Source organism: Silurus aristotelis, assembly GCF_946808225.1.
Source record: "Silurus aristotelis genome assembly, chromosome: 14".
Taxonomy (NCBI): Eukaryota; Metazoa; Chordata; class Actinopteri; order Siluriformes; family Siluridae; genus Silurus; species Silurus aristotelis.
In genome coordinates, this window is record NC_139587.1 from 26,066,340 (window position 1) to 26,080,446 (window position 14,107).

Genomic DNA, 14,107 nt, shown 5'->3' on the forward strand with positions numbered 1-14,107 from the left:
CTGTGAATGAATTGTTGCTATAGAAATTGGTAAAGTGGCAGACCATTGCTTAAGGTGTCTCCTGACCTGAGTTCAAATCTAAACAACACCAAGCTTCTGGGTCCTTGAACAAAGCCCTTAACCCTGATATAAATGAGATCATTGTAAGGTGTTTTGGATAAATGCCAAATGTAAACGAGACGTGACTAAAGCAGGCCCCTTGCACAGCAATACAACGATCCCAGCGTTCCTGACAATTTTGGAATGTATCCTGGAAGTGTTCTTTTCGAAGCGTGTCGCAACAGTGTTAAAACTTTGAGCTGTATATATTTATTTTTCGGGACGAGGGCGACGTCTGCAGGAGCCAAATCTGGCGAGTAGAGTGGGCGCGGAAGTAAAATCGCGTTGTTTCCGGCGAGAAACTCACGTGTGAGGAGAGCACAGGGTGCGCACGTAGTCCGAATAGTAGACGTGGTAACGCACATGATCAGAATAGCAACAGTTGCACAGCTCCAGGTCACACGATGTCATTTGGCACACTGACTTATGAAGGTTGGTGCTCCCTGTGACTATGCATGCAGCCTTGTGCTGCCATCTGTTAGCGTGTTACAAAACTAGTCTCGAAACTGTTTGATACCACCTCGTACAAAATATGAGGTAAAATACTGGTGGTCAGAGGGTGCAACAGAGGTCAGGGGCAGGTTCAGGGCAGTTCTTAGTTTTTACGCCTATCAATACGATGGCATCTACTAACACTAGATTGAAAATGTAGTGGGAAGAAAGACGTAAGTGAAGAACAAAGTGTACATTTTGGTAACGATATTCTTACGCTTTGTTCTCTGGCTGTGTTTGGTGTCCTGCATTCTGGTTTTCGGATGTTATCGGACGACCCTGAGAACACAGCGGAGTAGCCGGTGAAAAAAGAGAAAGAGAGAAGAACAGCTTTTTCCAGTTTGTGGCTGAATGTTTTCACTTAGCAATCAAGTATCGAGTTACGATCCGTCTCCAGAGTCCGCTGTGAGAGCTGCTGCGTCTTAAAGTGGTGTGAAGATCTCAGGAGATCTATGGCTTTACTCTAATTCCGGTGGTCTTCGGAAAGATATCCATTGAGTATTAAACTTGAACACAATGATAATAATGTTGATGACGACGATGATCATGATTTAGAATATGAGGTTAATTGGTTTTAATGAAAAACTTTAAGAATCTCTGTAAATCTTTACTGGCAATTTATTGCCTTCTAATAATGACAGGTTATATCTAATACCATGAAAGACTAAAAGACAGAAGGTGGAGCTGGAGGTAGCAGAGCTGAAGATGTTGAGGTTTTCGTTGGGAGTGACGACGATGGACAGAATTAGAAATGAGTTTATTAGAGGGACAGCGCATGTAGGACATTTTGGAGACAAGGTGAGGGAGGCGAGATTGAGATGGTTTGGACATGTGCAGAGGAGGGACATGGGGTATATCAGTAGAAGAATGCTGAGGATGGAGCCACCAGGAAGAAGGAAAAGAAGAAGGACAAGGAGGAGGTTTATGGATGTGGTGAGGGAAGACATGCAGGTAGTTGGATTGAAAGAGGCAGATGTAGACGACGGGGGTGTATGGAGACTGATGATCCGCTGTGGCGCCCCTTAATGGGAATATTTTGTTAATGGTTTTTGATGGTTAACGGATGAAGGTTTTGGTATGGACTTTGTAGCAGGAACCATTAGAAGTTCTATGACGTTTTTTTTTTATTATTCCTAACAGCGTTTACACAGGCATTGAATAATCTTACAGTGACCTCTACTGGACACATCCGGATTTTTTTTTCTCGAACAGAATGTAGAAAAATGCCCATAAAAATCTCCACAATTGAAGAACACCACAGAAATTAGGAGTGAGAAGTTATATTAATATATATCGTAATTGATTCTAGATTTTTTCTCTGATACACTCAGACATTGCGTCATCATACTATTTATCAGGCAGATAACGCGAGTGTAAACAAATAAACAACAAACCACAAAACAGGGAGGTGGTAGATTAGTGGTTGAGGCATTGGGCTTTGGATCCAAAGGTCGTGATCCCACCCACACCAATCTGCCACTCCTGGGTCTCTGGGCACAAGCCTGTAGTGTTGTAAGTAAGTCTCTCTGGAGAAGAGCATTCACCAAATGCTCTAAATGTAAAATACAGTTGACCCTCTGAAGTGTGTCCATCATCCCCATTCTTTATACCTGCACACACCTCCGTCTCTTACATTTAAGTTTCAAGAATTAAGAACTTTTTTAACTTGAACATTTGTAATTAGTAAAATGTCTTGTGTCTGTTATTTTGTCCTTAAATAATGTCATAGGCTTGCCAGAATATTCAGACAAAAATTGCACTAGATCGTACTAGACTGTTTTCTGTACATATGATAATAAACTCATATAAATTAATAATAATGCATATAGACGACAACGGCATAAAAACTATATTGTAGGTACATTTCTTGGCAGCAGGTGGCGCTTTATTATTACATTAAATACTAACACTGTCCCTATTATGATTTTGCCCAATGCCTTTCAGATACAGAGCTGAGCTGGCGCATACATGCGTTATATGTGCCGTTATAACATATTTACCAACAGCTCTCAGTAATAAGTTACTTATAATGATTAAACATCATTAATGAAATAATGTTAATTGTTTGTAACAGTGTTTATTGATATTAAATGATTAATGCTCACTTAGTATCTGAACTAACTAACTAATAAAAAAAAATAAAAAAAAGATATATATATATATATATATATATATATATATAAACAACTAAGTACCCAATTATGTTAGTAACTGACCAATTACATAACTACATAACAAAGCAACTAATTCAGTAACTAATTAACTAAGTATGTAACTAAGCAACTAGTTTATTAAGTGAGGATGGATGAAGATGGGCCAGTAAATAAATACACTGGTTGCTTAGTTACAAACTTAGTTAATTAGTTGCTTTGTTATGAAGTTAATTGGTCAGTTACTAACATACATTTCAGTCTGGTTCCTCTCAGGTTTTCTTGCCATTTCTGAGAGTTTCTCTTTTTCACAGTCACCACTGCCTCGCTCATTAGCTATAACCCTAAAATAACAAGGAACAACTTTATAGGCACTAAACTAAATTATTTTATACAATTCTGTAACCTATTTACAAAATTCAATATGAATTAAAGTAATTGAGTAACTAACTATCTAATTAACAAACTAACTAATTAAGTAACCAAGCGAATAAGAAACGAACTAATTAACCAACTAACTAAATAACCAATTGTGTAGGCAACTGTCTAAATTATTAAATAAGTTAACAAGTAAGAACTAACAAACTAATAAACCAACTAAGTAAATAAGTAACTAATAAAGTAAGTAAATTAGTCACAAAGTGATCAACCAACTAACTAACCAACCAACTAATTACCTGACAAATTAACCACCTAACTAACTAACCAACCAACTAACCAATTAACTAACTAACTAACTAACTAACTAACCAACCAACCAACTAACCAATTAACTAACTAACTAACTAACTAACCGACCAACCAACCAATTACGAAAGTAAGTAGCGTTGTTGTATTTCCGGGTTCAGTGACGTCATCAGAACGTCGTGCAGAACTCAAGTCTAAACGCCTCGCTTATTTCCCTTTAAATGGGCCTGTACCATCAGCGTGCGTAGGGGAGTTTACACTACAAGAGCAAACCAGTCGATTACAACTGCTTCCATTTTTTTTTACCAGCCAGTTTTGATTAAAACATAATTTTACATCACACGTCATTACGTCCGAGCGTTTTTTCAAAAATCGAAACACTATTTTAATTTAATTTGCCTACATTCTTTTCGTGTTCGCGCCCCCGCCCCTTTCTCCACAAGTGTACTCGAGGAATGGTACAGTCCCATCTGTTGGGGTTGTTGTGAAATCGTGATTGAAGCAGATTGGAAGTGAAGAGTGCGAGAAGCGCGTCGCGATGGCAACCGGACAAGTTTTACTGCTCACTTAGAGAAAGTCCTATGGCCGAAAAGGGAAGGAGAAGAGACGAGCGGAACACAGGAAGTCGGAAAGTTTGGTCGGAACGACACCTGATGTGAGAAACACTGTACTTTTTTTTTTTATTATTTGTTTTACGTGACAAAAATGTCCCAGGGATGTACCCCGGTGGAGGAGATCCAGTCTTGGTGGGAAGTCCCCGCCGTAGCGCACTTCTGCTCGCTCTTCAGGACGGCTTTCAACTTACCCGACTTTGAAATCGAGGTAATTGTTGTAACATTAATTTTATTGTTCTATCCGTTTAACGTCCGGCTGCTTTTTATTCGGACCAGTCGGAAAACAGCCGCAACTGTCGTAACTATTGTCTCACGCGCACCTAAACCCTCTAACTCGAGCTTTGTGTGAGCTCTCAAAGTCATTAATTCGGATTATAATCCGGAATACTTCTGAAAACAAACAAGCCGGGTTGTTTCCACTCGTTGTGTCGTGTTTTGTTGTTCTTTGTTTGTTTTATTGACCGACCGACAGACAAACAAACAAACAGCCGCCTAACGAACATTCAAAACACACACGTGACGTCACTCCCTCACAACTCCATGTTGTGTGTATGGCGGTGTTTTAAAGTATATAAAAATAAATTGTATTGTGTTTTTTTTAGGGTGGAAATTTTATTTATACTGAATATTTGGAAAACTTTTGGTTCTTCTGACACTTTTTTCATAATAATTACAACAATAATTCTATTTTATTATTTCAATAATTAATTCTACTTCAACTTCTATTTATTTATTATAGCACGTTTAAATGCAACTTTGTTTGCCCAAAGTGCTGCACAGAATTTAAGAAAAAATCAAAACGCACACAAAACATTTCAAACAAATGAAACAAACGCATGTAAGGATTCCCAAATCACAATTTCCCTACTTCAATAACTACACAAAAAAAGTCTTCAAATGAGACCTAAAAATAAAAAGGGAAGACACAGTTGAGGATCTACTACCGATAAAGCGCCATCACCTTTTGACTTTCTTTTTGCACTGAGTAAAAGCCAACAGCTCACGATTTAATGATCTTAATGACCTACCTGATGTGTAAGACCCTAAGAGATTGCAGATACAGTTTGGAGACAATAAAACCAATAATTAACATTTTAAAATCAATGCTAGACTGGTAACCAGTCTAGAAAGGACAGCACCAGAGTCATGTGTTCTGTTCTAGTTCTGAGATATTTGCCACTGACTGATCCCTACGTATTATTAAAATAATCATTTTGGACTAAATTGTCTGGACAAGGTCTAGGTCACCACAGGCTGACTCTGGCCCTCAGGCCCTAGTTTGGGGGTGGTTTTGTTTGTCTAATTACTTTTTTGTTGTTGTTTCTGCGTTTGCACCACCTTACACTTGCTTCATACTAATGATGATCTATACCCTTTTGCCAGTACACATAATACAATAATAAAAAATAAAAAAAATTCTTCCTAGAATGTCTAGTCCAGAGATGCTCAAACTAGGACTAAATCAGAGGTCCCCACAATTCAACCTTGGTCCTCAGGCCCTAGTTTGTGCACCTCTGAAATAGGAAAGATAAAATATCATTTTAAGGCTTAATCAAAGCAACTTGGCAAGTCATGTGGGACTGGATGTCAATGAACAGACACGTTGCTCTTAAGAGAGCCATAAAAATGGTCACTGACTCATTGTTTTGAGGACCATCTGACCCCAAAACAATAATAAACCTTTTTTTTTTTTTTTTTAACTCAAAGGCTTTTTGCACAAGCCTTATACTTGCTTCATGATGATAATGATAAGCAACATTAATAAAATAATTAGTTTACCCCTTTTGCCAGTAAACAATGACTTTTCTTAGTTCTCCCTAGAGATCAGAGATGTCCAGACAAGGACCGAACCCATGGACCAACTCAAATGTGACCACAGGCCCACTTTGGCACTTTGGTGTATGCATGGTGTTCAGAGTGTGTTCTCACCTCATACCTAACCGATCCCAGTATATGTTCTGGGTGCACCCTGACTATAACCAGGATTAATGTTCTCAGATCGACTGGTATTGTATGAGGAAACCAGGTGTGTCAGAGAAGTATGTGAGGGTGGTGCAGGACATGTATGAGGACAGAGTGACAGCAGTGAAGTGTGCAGTAGGAACGACAGATTGGTTCAAGGTGGAGGTTGGACTGCATCAAGGATCGGCTCTGAGCCCTTTCCTGTTTGCAGGAAAGAAGGAGAGAAGGGGAATGAAAGTCAATAGGAGTAAGACAGAGTACATGTGTGTGAATGAGAGGGAGGGCAGTGGAGTGGTGCGGTTGCAGGGAGAAGGTGGAGGAGTTCAGGTACCTGGGGTCAACAGTGCAAAGTAATGAAGAGTGTGTTAGAGAAGTAAAGAAAAGAGTGCAGGCAGGGTGGAGTGGGTGGAGAAGAGTGACAGGAGTGATTTTTGATAGAAGAGTATCTGCGAGAGTGAAAGGGAAAGTTTATAGGACTGTGGAGAGACCTGAGATGTTGTATGGTTTAGAGACAGTGGCTTTGAGTAAAAGACAGGAGGTGGAGCTGGAGGTAGCAGAGCTGAAGATGTTGAGGTTTTCGTTGGAAGTGACGACGATAGACAGAATTAGAAATGAGTTTATTAGAGGGACAGCGCATGTAGGAAGTTTTGGAGACAAGGTGAGGGAGGTGTGATTGAGATGGTTTAGACATGAGCAGAGGGCATATCAGTAGGAGAACGCTGAGGATGGAGCCACCAGGAAGGAGGAAAAGAGAAAGACCAAGCAGGTGGTTTATGGATGTGGTGAGGGAAAACATGCAGGTAGTTGGGTTGAAAAAGGCAGATGTAGAGGACGGAGGGGTATGGAGACAGATGATCCGCTGTGGAGACCCCCTAATGGGAGAAACCAAAAGAAGAAGGAGAAGAAGAAGTTTATTATGAAACATTAGCCATGTCAGACATTAATCCCTGTAGAATTGAGTTCACTGTGTGAAAAAAGGTTAGGGAGGTGAGATTGAGATGGTTTGGACATGTGCAGAGAAGGGGCATGAGTTATATCAGTAGGAGAATGCTGAGGATGGAGCCACCAGGAAGGAGGAAAAGAGAGTGACCATGGAGGAGGTTAATGTATGTGGTAAAGGAAGACATGTAGGTATTTGGTTTGAAAGCTGTAGATGTAGAGGACAGGGGGCATGGAGACCCCCTGTAATAAGAGAAGCCGAAAGAAGAAGACACATAGTGCTCTCAGCTCGACACGTAGAAACAATACAAGCACCCGAGTTGTAATTGCGACATCATGGTGGCATTCAAGCTGCATTTGCTTCATAAGTCGGTTTTCGCTTCTGACAGGACACTGAGGCGCCTACTGAAGTGGAATAGATGAGAACTTTCAAAAGGCAATGTATGTGATCATTTTGGGATCAGCAAACAGACAATCTAGGGAGAACTAACTATATAATTATAAGGGTTTAATTCATGGCAATGAGCAAGTGGGCATTGCTGCTTTCACTTGCATTGAAAGTTTTCAAAATGGTCCACTATTGGACCTCAAACCAATAATAAACAACAAATGGTGCCCAACGGAACGAGTCTAGTGCACAGATAACAATCAGGATAAGAACTCAATGACTTTATTGATCCTATTGGAAAAATTTTGTCAAATTATCATGGTTGAAAATAGTCATTGATGATGGTATGGTATTAAAATAACAAACACACACTCATGTTCCGCAATTAAGTTTATTTTTATTTTTTTGCCCCTTCATTGGAAAGTTTTGGCACCTCTGGTTTAGTCACTTTTTTTTGTGTTGGGTATAAAACCAAGTTCAGGGTGAGTTTATCATGAGTCAGGCCTTGTTCATGAGTCATTTGCAGACTGTTGTTAGTCTTCCAGTCTAACACCCTCATTCAGTCGACCGTTTAGCAAATCTGAAGAGAAACAATCGACACATTTCATTGGTAGTGTGCATGCCAAAAAAAACACCCAACAACCACCACCTGGAAGTGCAAGAGTGCAACCCCCCCCCCCCATCCCCCCCAAGGAGGTGTGAAACACACTTGGGGATGGCTTTGTTGTTAAAGAAGGAGCACTGAAGCTTTACATGTCATACGTCCTGAGGAAAGCTGTAACGAGCACAAAGCAGATCTGATCTGTCCTACCTTAAAGATTGTTTCTACAGGCCGAGCTGCTTTCTGTCCTGGTCCGTTTTGCGCATTAGGCTGTAAAAGTTGGTACTTTGTCCTCATTTCCCTGATCATCATTCTGCATTCTTCTCATGTCTGTGTTGGTTTCCTACAAGTTCTTTGGATTCTTCTCGCAATGATTGTGTCCCTAGTTGTTCATGGTGTGATCTCAACTCATATCCAAGTGTTCCCAGTATATGTTATGGCAAGGAACCATATACTGACCATTATGAGGATTAATGCTCTTTTGAAATCAATATAATGCTTCATTTGTTTGTTTTATTTTGGTCCATTTTTTGTCCATGCCACTGATGAGAAAGCGACGACAAAATCTATCAAAATTACAAAAAGAAAAAATACATCTATAGTAATACGATGCTCGAAAAGCACATACTATACTTAGGACCAGGTGTCCGCAAACTTTCGGCAATATTGTCGGCCGATCAGACTCGAAACGTGCGAGAAAAAATGTTCTCCCGGTCTACCAATTCTACAAGGTTTGTGCAGCCAAATCGAGCATTTGAAGGTTAGTCACGTAAAGGAATATAAAAGTTTTTCAAAGCTGGCTAGCGCTAAGAGAGAGAGGGACGGTTCAGGAATTCAAGTGCGACTCACTCCGCTCCGCAAACCTACTGCGAAGACGGTAAGAAGCATAAAGAAACACCAGACAAAATAATGGAATTCACATGCCTAGATCATCGTTTATTGTGGAAAACGGAGGGTTCCGGCAACTTGGATTGGTGCAGCCCTCTAATGGGAATAGACATGACTGCTGGGGCGCAATAAACTTTAAATATATATTTATTTTTATATATTTATAAATAGTGTTAGAATTTAACCTTAGGGATAAACCTTTTATTTATGATTTTCTCTCACACGCAAAGCAACCACAAACAATTAGGTAATTAATGCAAGTCAATTAAAACACCAGTTATGGTACCTACACTTGAATTTTCTCCATTTTTGACCTTGGTGCTATTTGTGTTATCACAAAGCATAAATAAATAAGTGGATAAAAAGAAGGCATCAAATAGACCCTGTAATCGGTACCGGTATCTTCCAGTGTTCGGCCCCAAGAATCCTGTTTGGCGCACCCCTAGTGAATAGATCTGTGGTTTTGAGGTATGGTTTACACCTGGGAACTGTATGCTTTCTTACTTCGTACAAATACTGAAATCTGCACTCAGGACCCATCATAGGCTGTTTTTTTTATTTATATTTTTCGCCGTGCCTTGCCGCATGTTCACATGGTTTTATAGTGGAATTCTTTCCAAGTTGTGACTCCAGTTCCATTACCCTTCTAGGATTCAGATCTTCGGTGAGCTGTTTTCTTTTTTTTTTTTTTTTTGGTTCAGCTTTCACACTTGCCGTAATTATGGACATCGGGTCAAATCTGAGCTTAGTTTGGAAGCATGTTCTTGTCCATAACTTAAAACCAAGTTTCAAAATTGAAAAGCCCAGGCCAAGATGAGTTCAATGCACCCGATCAGGTCAACGTCCATAAATAGTTGCCTTTTTGTTACTCATTCATGGCATTTGGCAGACACCTTCTTCCCAAAAACGACTTAGTTATCTCACTTATACAGATGAGCTGAGCAATTGAGGGTTAAAGAGTTTAATGGAGCTGGTATTTTAACCCATGAGCTTCTGATCAAAAATCTGATCATCTTCACCAACATCTTTAACCTTATTTCTCCTCATACAAATTTGTCAAATTTTGGGAAAAGAAATCTATTTCACAATAAGCTTCACAAGACTGAATATTCCAGACGCTTTGTACGTAATGGAACAAATGAATCTGACCGCGTAGCCACCAAACAGGATGTAAGGCAGTATCTAGGCCTGATGCAAAACTTAATACGTATATTCACAACCCGGGTCTACACAACAAAGTTCTAACAATGTTCATATCCAACTACCATTATTGCTCCTCCTCCTCCAAATCTTGACACCGTGCAGCTTCTCTAGAGCTTTCATTCTGCACTCCGAGAATTCCAGCACTGTCCCTGCTCAAAAATTGCACTTCAAGGTTGTGAAACTGCAGAATCACTCTCGAATCCCTTGACGTTATGGTTCTGCTTTTTTTTTTTTTTTTTTTTAGTTTTGCTTTCGGCACAGTCTGGGTGCTTGGCTCCTTTACATACGTCCGGCAGCTTTGATTGATATTATCATTATTTTTTTCTAGCAAACAGGGTGTTTATCCTAGACCTAAAAATGCTAATAACTGTTTGAGGTGTTTCTTTAAAAAAAAAAAAACGACTCCTAACTTTAGCCCACTTGCTTGTTTCCTGTTTGTAAGTCGCCTATTCGGATTAAGATGTCTAGTTTAGGTTTTTTGTCGTCATTAAGGGGCTTTTTCATGTCACCGGATCTCTTGGTAACCCCGCCCTTGAATTAGGAATTGGGAGGTGCTCATAAGTCTGACTGATGGATCAGTATTTCGAGTATGTTTGCTTTTTATAGACAGTCCAGATTATACATCACGCAAATAAAGTCTCAGCAGCAATTTTATAATTATTATTTTTTTATCTCGTGCCATGATTACAGGTTTTTCTTGAAAGGGAAGCCGGTTTAAGTTACTAGTTTTACCAGTTTTACTACTGAAGTATAGACATGAATATAGACAAATATAAACTTTAATATAGACTTTAATATACACAAATAGAGACTTTAATATAGACTTGGAGATCCAAAGAAATCTCCACCTTGAAATACGCTTCCAAATTCCTTTCTATCGTTTGCCAATGCAGGGTGAATGTGACATTTCCAAAAAAAATGTGGTAGTGGTTATTTTCTGAACCTGAACAAGACTGGATTAAGCATTGTTTTATTCGATGCCGTATAGACCACCGGCCCTGTATATGTTCTGCAGGTCCCCACAGACCAGCAAGGAAATTTTTCCCCAGGGAGGCATATAATGAAAATTCAACTCAATTCACCATTATGCAGAATCATCGAGAGCCTAATTTATCAATACATAGAAGAGAAAACCGCGACTGAAACAAGTGCAGGAAAACGGCAGAGGTGGAAGTATTTATTTATTCATTTTAAAAGTAAAAGACCTCGCAGATCGCAAAGATACGTTGCCTGGTACCGCGGTATTCATGGCCGGACCCGCTTGTTAAACAATATAAATGTCTTATTAGACCGTCTAAGCGACTTGTTTAGTACCAGGAATGTTTGTAGATGTACAGTAAACGTATGAGGTCTTCTATAACTAAAACTGCTGCATTCATCTTATGTTTGATTCGATTTTTTATTGTATGCGTTTGATTGTAACTATGCAACACTTGTACTTTTCTTTTAAGTCTGGTTTTCAAATCTTCATTAAATCCTAGCGTTTGTGTGCGTGTTGGGGAGTGCTACTGTCGAAGCACATCTGGAGTATCTGTTAGAAGACAGCCAGAGCAGGACTTTTCATTCAGCACTTACTGATAAGCAGAGACTAACCGCTCTAACGGAGCCAAAGCAGGATCCAGACATGAGCCGAGCGTCAAGTCTTAATCCAGCGTGTTTTTTAACCGGCTAGACGCTTGGGTCGGAGAATTCTGCAGGACTCAGTGCTTTGGATAAAAGGCGTGCACTGAATAAAGAAATGTAAACGGTCGTTTCAATGCAAATGGGAGCATCAGGATGAGAAAATGGCACTTTAATGCGAGCGAAAAGGAGACACAGCCGTGCAGTCTGCTGGATTCAGTTGACCAATATTTTATGGAATAAAACATTGAGATACGCAGTTATAGGAATATAATCAAAGATGGGATATTGTGATTTAGTTTCATATATGGACAAAAGCATTGGGACACCTGACTTTTCCACCCATATGTGGTTCTTTGCCAAACTGTTACCAAAAAGATGGAGGCATACAAGTGTATAGGACGTCTTTGGATTTGGGAGCATTACATTTCTCTTTCACTTGAACTTGGAGACTCAAACCTGTTCCAGCATCTAAATGCCCCCTTTGCATTGGTTGGAGTGGAAGATCTTGAGTGGCTTCCTATAGAACTATAAACCCCTGTTGAGCATTTTTAGGATGAATCGGAAAAAGACTGTTCCCCAGGCCTTATCACCTCTCCTGCATCACTTCCCTGACTTTACCAAAACCCTTGTGAATAACTGAGCACAAATCTCCACATGCACAATATAAAATCTAGTAAATCATCTTCCAAATAGAGTGGAGGTTAATATTCGAGCAAATGGAGACTGAATGTTGAATGAGACGTTCAAAAAGAAGGGCATACCAATCTTATGCTGAGGTTCAAGTTTCTTTCTGTAGCGCAATGGACATTGTCTCAAAGCAGCTTTACGGAACTTAAAAATGAAAGGGAATGATGTGTGTTGACGTTGTGGAACCAGAAGCTACTGAGCAACACCTAAATTAGCTCAACATTTAAGACCATCATAGATCTAACACCAGTTTTTCCATGCCAGCCCCTTTAAACATTCATTCAGGTCCAATGTCCAAACTCTACATGCAGTGGGATCCAAATGGAGGTGTCCACAAACTTTCCTCTGTGTAATGTTTCTTATAGCAACTATAATCGTAGGCGTTTCATCACAAGACGAGGAAAAAAGCCTGTGCAGAGAAAACAAAGTTCTCGGTCCTGTAGACTTTCATGTGTCATAAGAAAAGGTAACAGTTTTAAAGGACTGACCCTTGAGGCTGGGGTCAAAGACTAGTTTTTTTATACATTTACTGGCAAGTTACTGCTTCTGAAGACTCGTTTATATATGTTTTTACTTATAAATAAATGATAAAAACGACCCTTCCAGAATACCAGACAAGATCATTGCTTTATTCTTGTCTGTGTTCTCAAAGGACTTAAAAATAAATAAATAAAGACCAGGCATGTCTGTAAATAACATGCAAATCCAAGTGTAAGTGGATTCTTTGTCTGTTGTTGGAAGAAACGTATTACCCAGAAGGCGATTAAGTGATCAGGTGATGACATGATGATAGTAGGAACTTCCAGAAACCGGAAGGTCAAGCGAAGGTAAATTTCATTCTACCACAATAAAAGATGTCCTATATAGTCGTGTGTCTCCAACTTTGTGATAACAGTTTGGGGAAGAGCTACATTTAGCTGGCAATGTCAGGTGTCCCAATACTTTTGGCAATGTAATGCTGAGTCATGTTACAGAGAATCAAACGAAAATGTATTATTGGACAATGGCGTATCTGATATGTGAGAAAAATGTGTGAACTGTGAAGTCTGGGTTTTTTTTTTTTCCCTCCTCAAATTCGTACCTTTGATCCACATTTAATCCACTTAATGTTATGTTTCCGTGACCATTGGATTGTTGAAGTGCGTCCTATTGGAAGCAGAAAGCTTAGCGTTTCTCAGTGTGTGTTCAAAAACCCACTGTCGAAGAATAGAACAAGACTTGCTCGACAAAACAGACCCAAGGACGATCGATACTTGCACCCTGAGTGTCTTTGTGCACTGGAACTACGCTGGGTGCATTTGTATAAACGCAGCGATCCAGTTTGCTGGAGCCCGGTGCCGGTCAGTTCGTTCTCCTCACCAGTTCGGGTTCCGGCAACCTGACAATAGAGAAGATCCTTTCCTTACTCTGGCGGCCTCGTAAAACGGCTCCTGTGCCATTGTTTCCCCCGGGTACACTTTACTGTTGCTCTTCGCATCCCTGCTCAGAGGAGACAGGAGCTCGGCAGGAAGAGGCCCTGATCGCCCAGGCTATCTCCTCACCCTTTGTGTGAGCCGAGCACGCTTGATTTCCCTGCACTGTAGCTGTGAAACGAGCCCTAAAATCTCCCCCTAGGACAGGGGCTCTTTGCTATAAGGAGGGGAGACTTCAAACTCTGAGGGATACAGCATGGGGGTTGATAGAGGGGGGATTTTCCTAAAAAGACCTTGCTCTAGAATACCGTATCGTACACACGCCCTCCCTTGCCAGTAAGTTTGGCCTGCCTGCTTGCAAC

The 14,107-nt window shown here is 40.1% G+C and overlaps 1 protein-coding gene across 3 annotated transcripts in view; it reads left to right on the top strand.

Annotated features, from left to right (window-relative positions):
• Positions 1-3,905: 3,905 nt before the first annotated feature.
• The window catches only part of cecr2 (CECR2 histone acetyl-lysine reader), a 42,050-nt gene continuing 31,848 nt past the window's right edge, over positions 3,906-14,107 (top strand). For 2 of the 3 annotated variants that reach the window (XM_083560958.1, XM_083560959.1), the window contains exon 1: positions 3,906-4,250. In XM_083560958.1, the coding sequence (XP_083417084.1) occupies positions 4,134-4,250 (117 nt within the window). In that variant the 5' untranslated portion in view covers positions 3,906-4,133. The remainder of the gene's footprint in view (positions 4,251-14,107) is intronic. The other variant, XM_083560960.1, reaches the window with a different exon arrangement.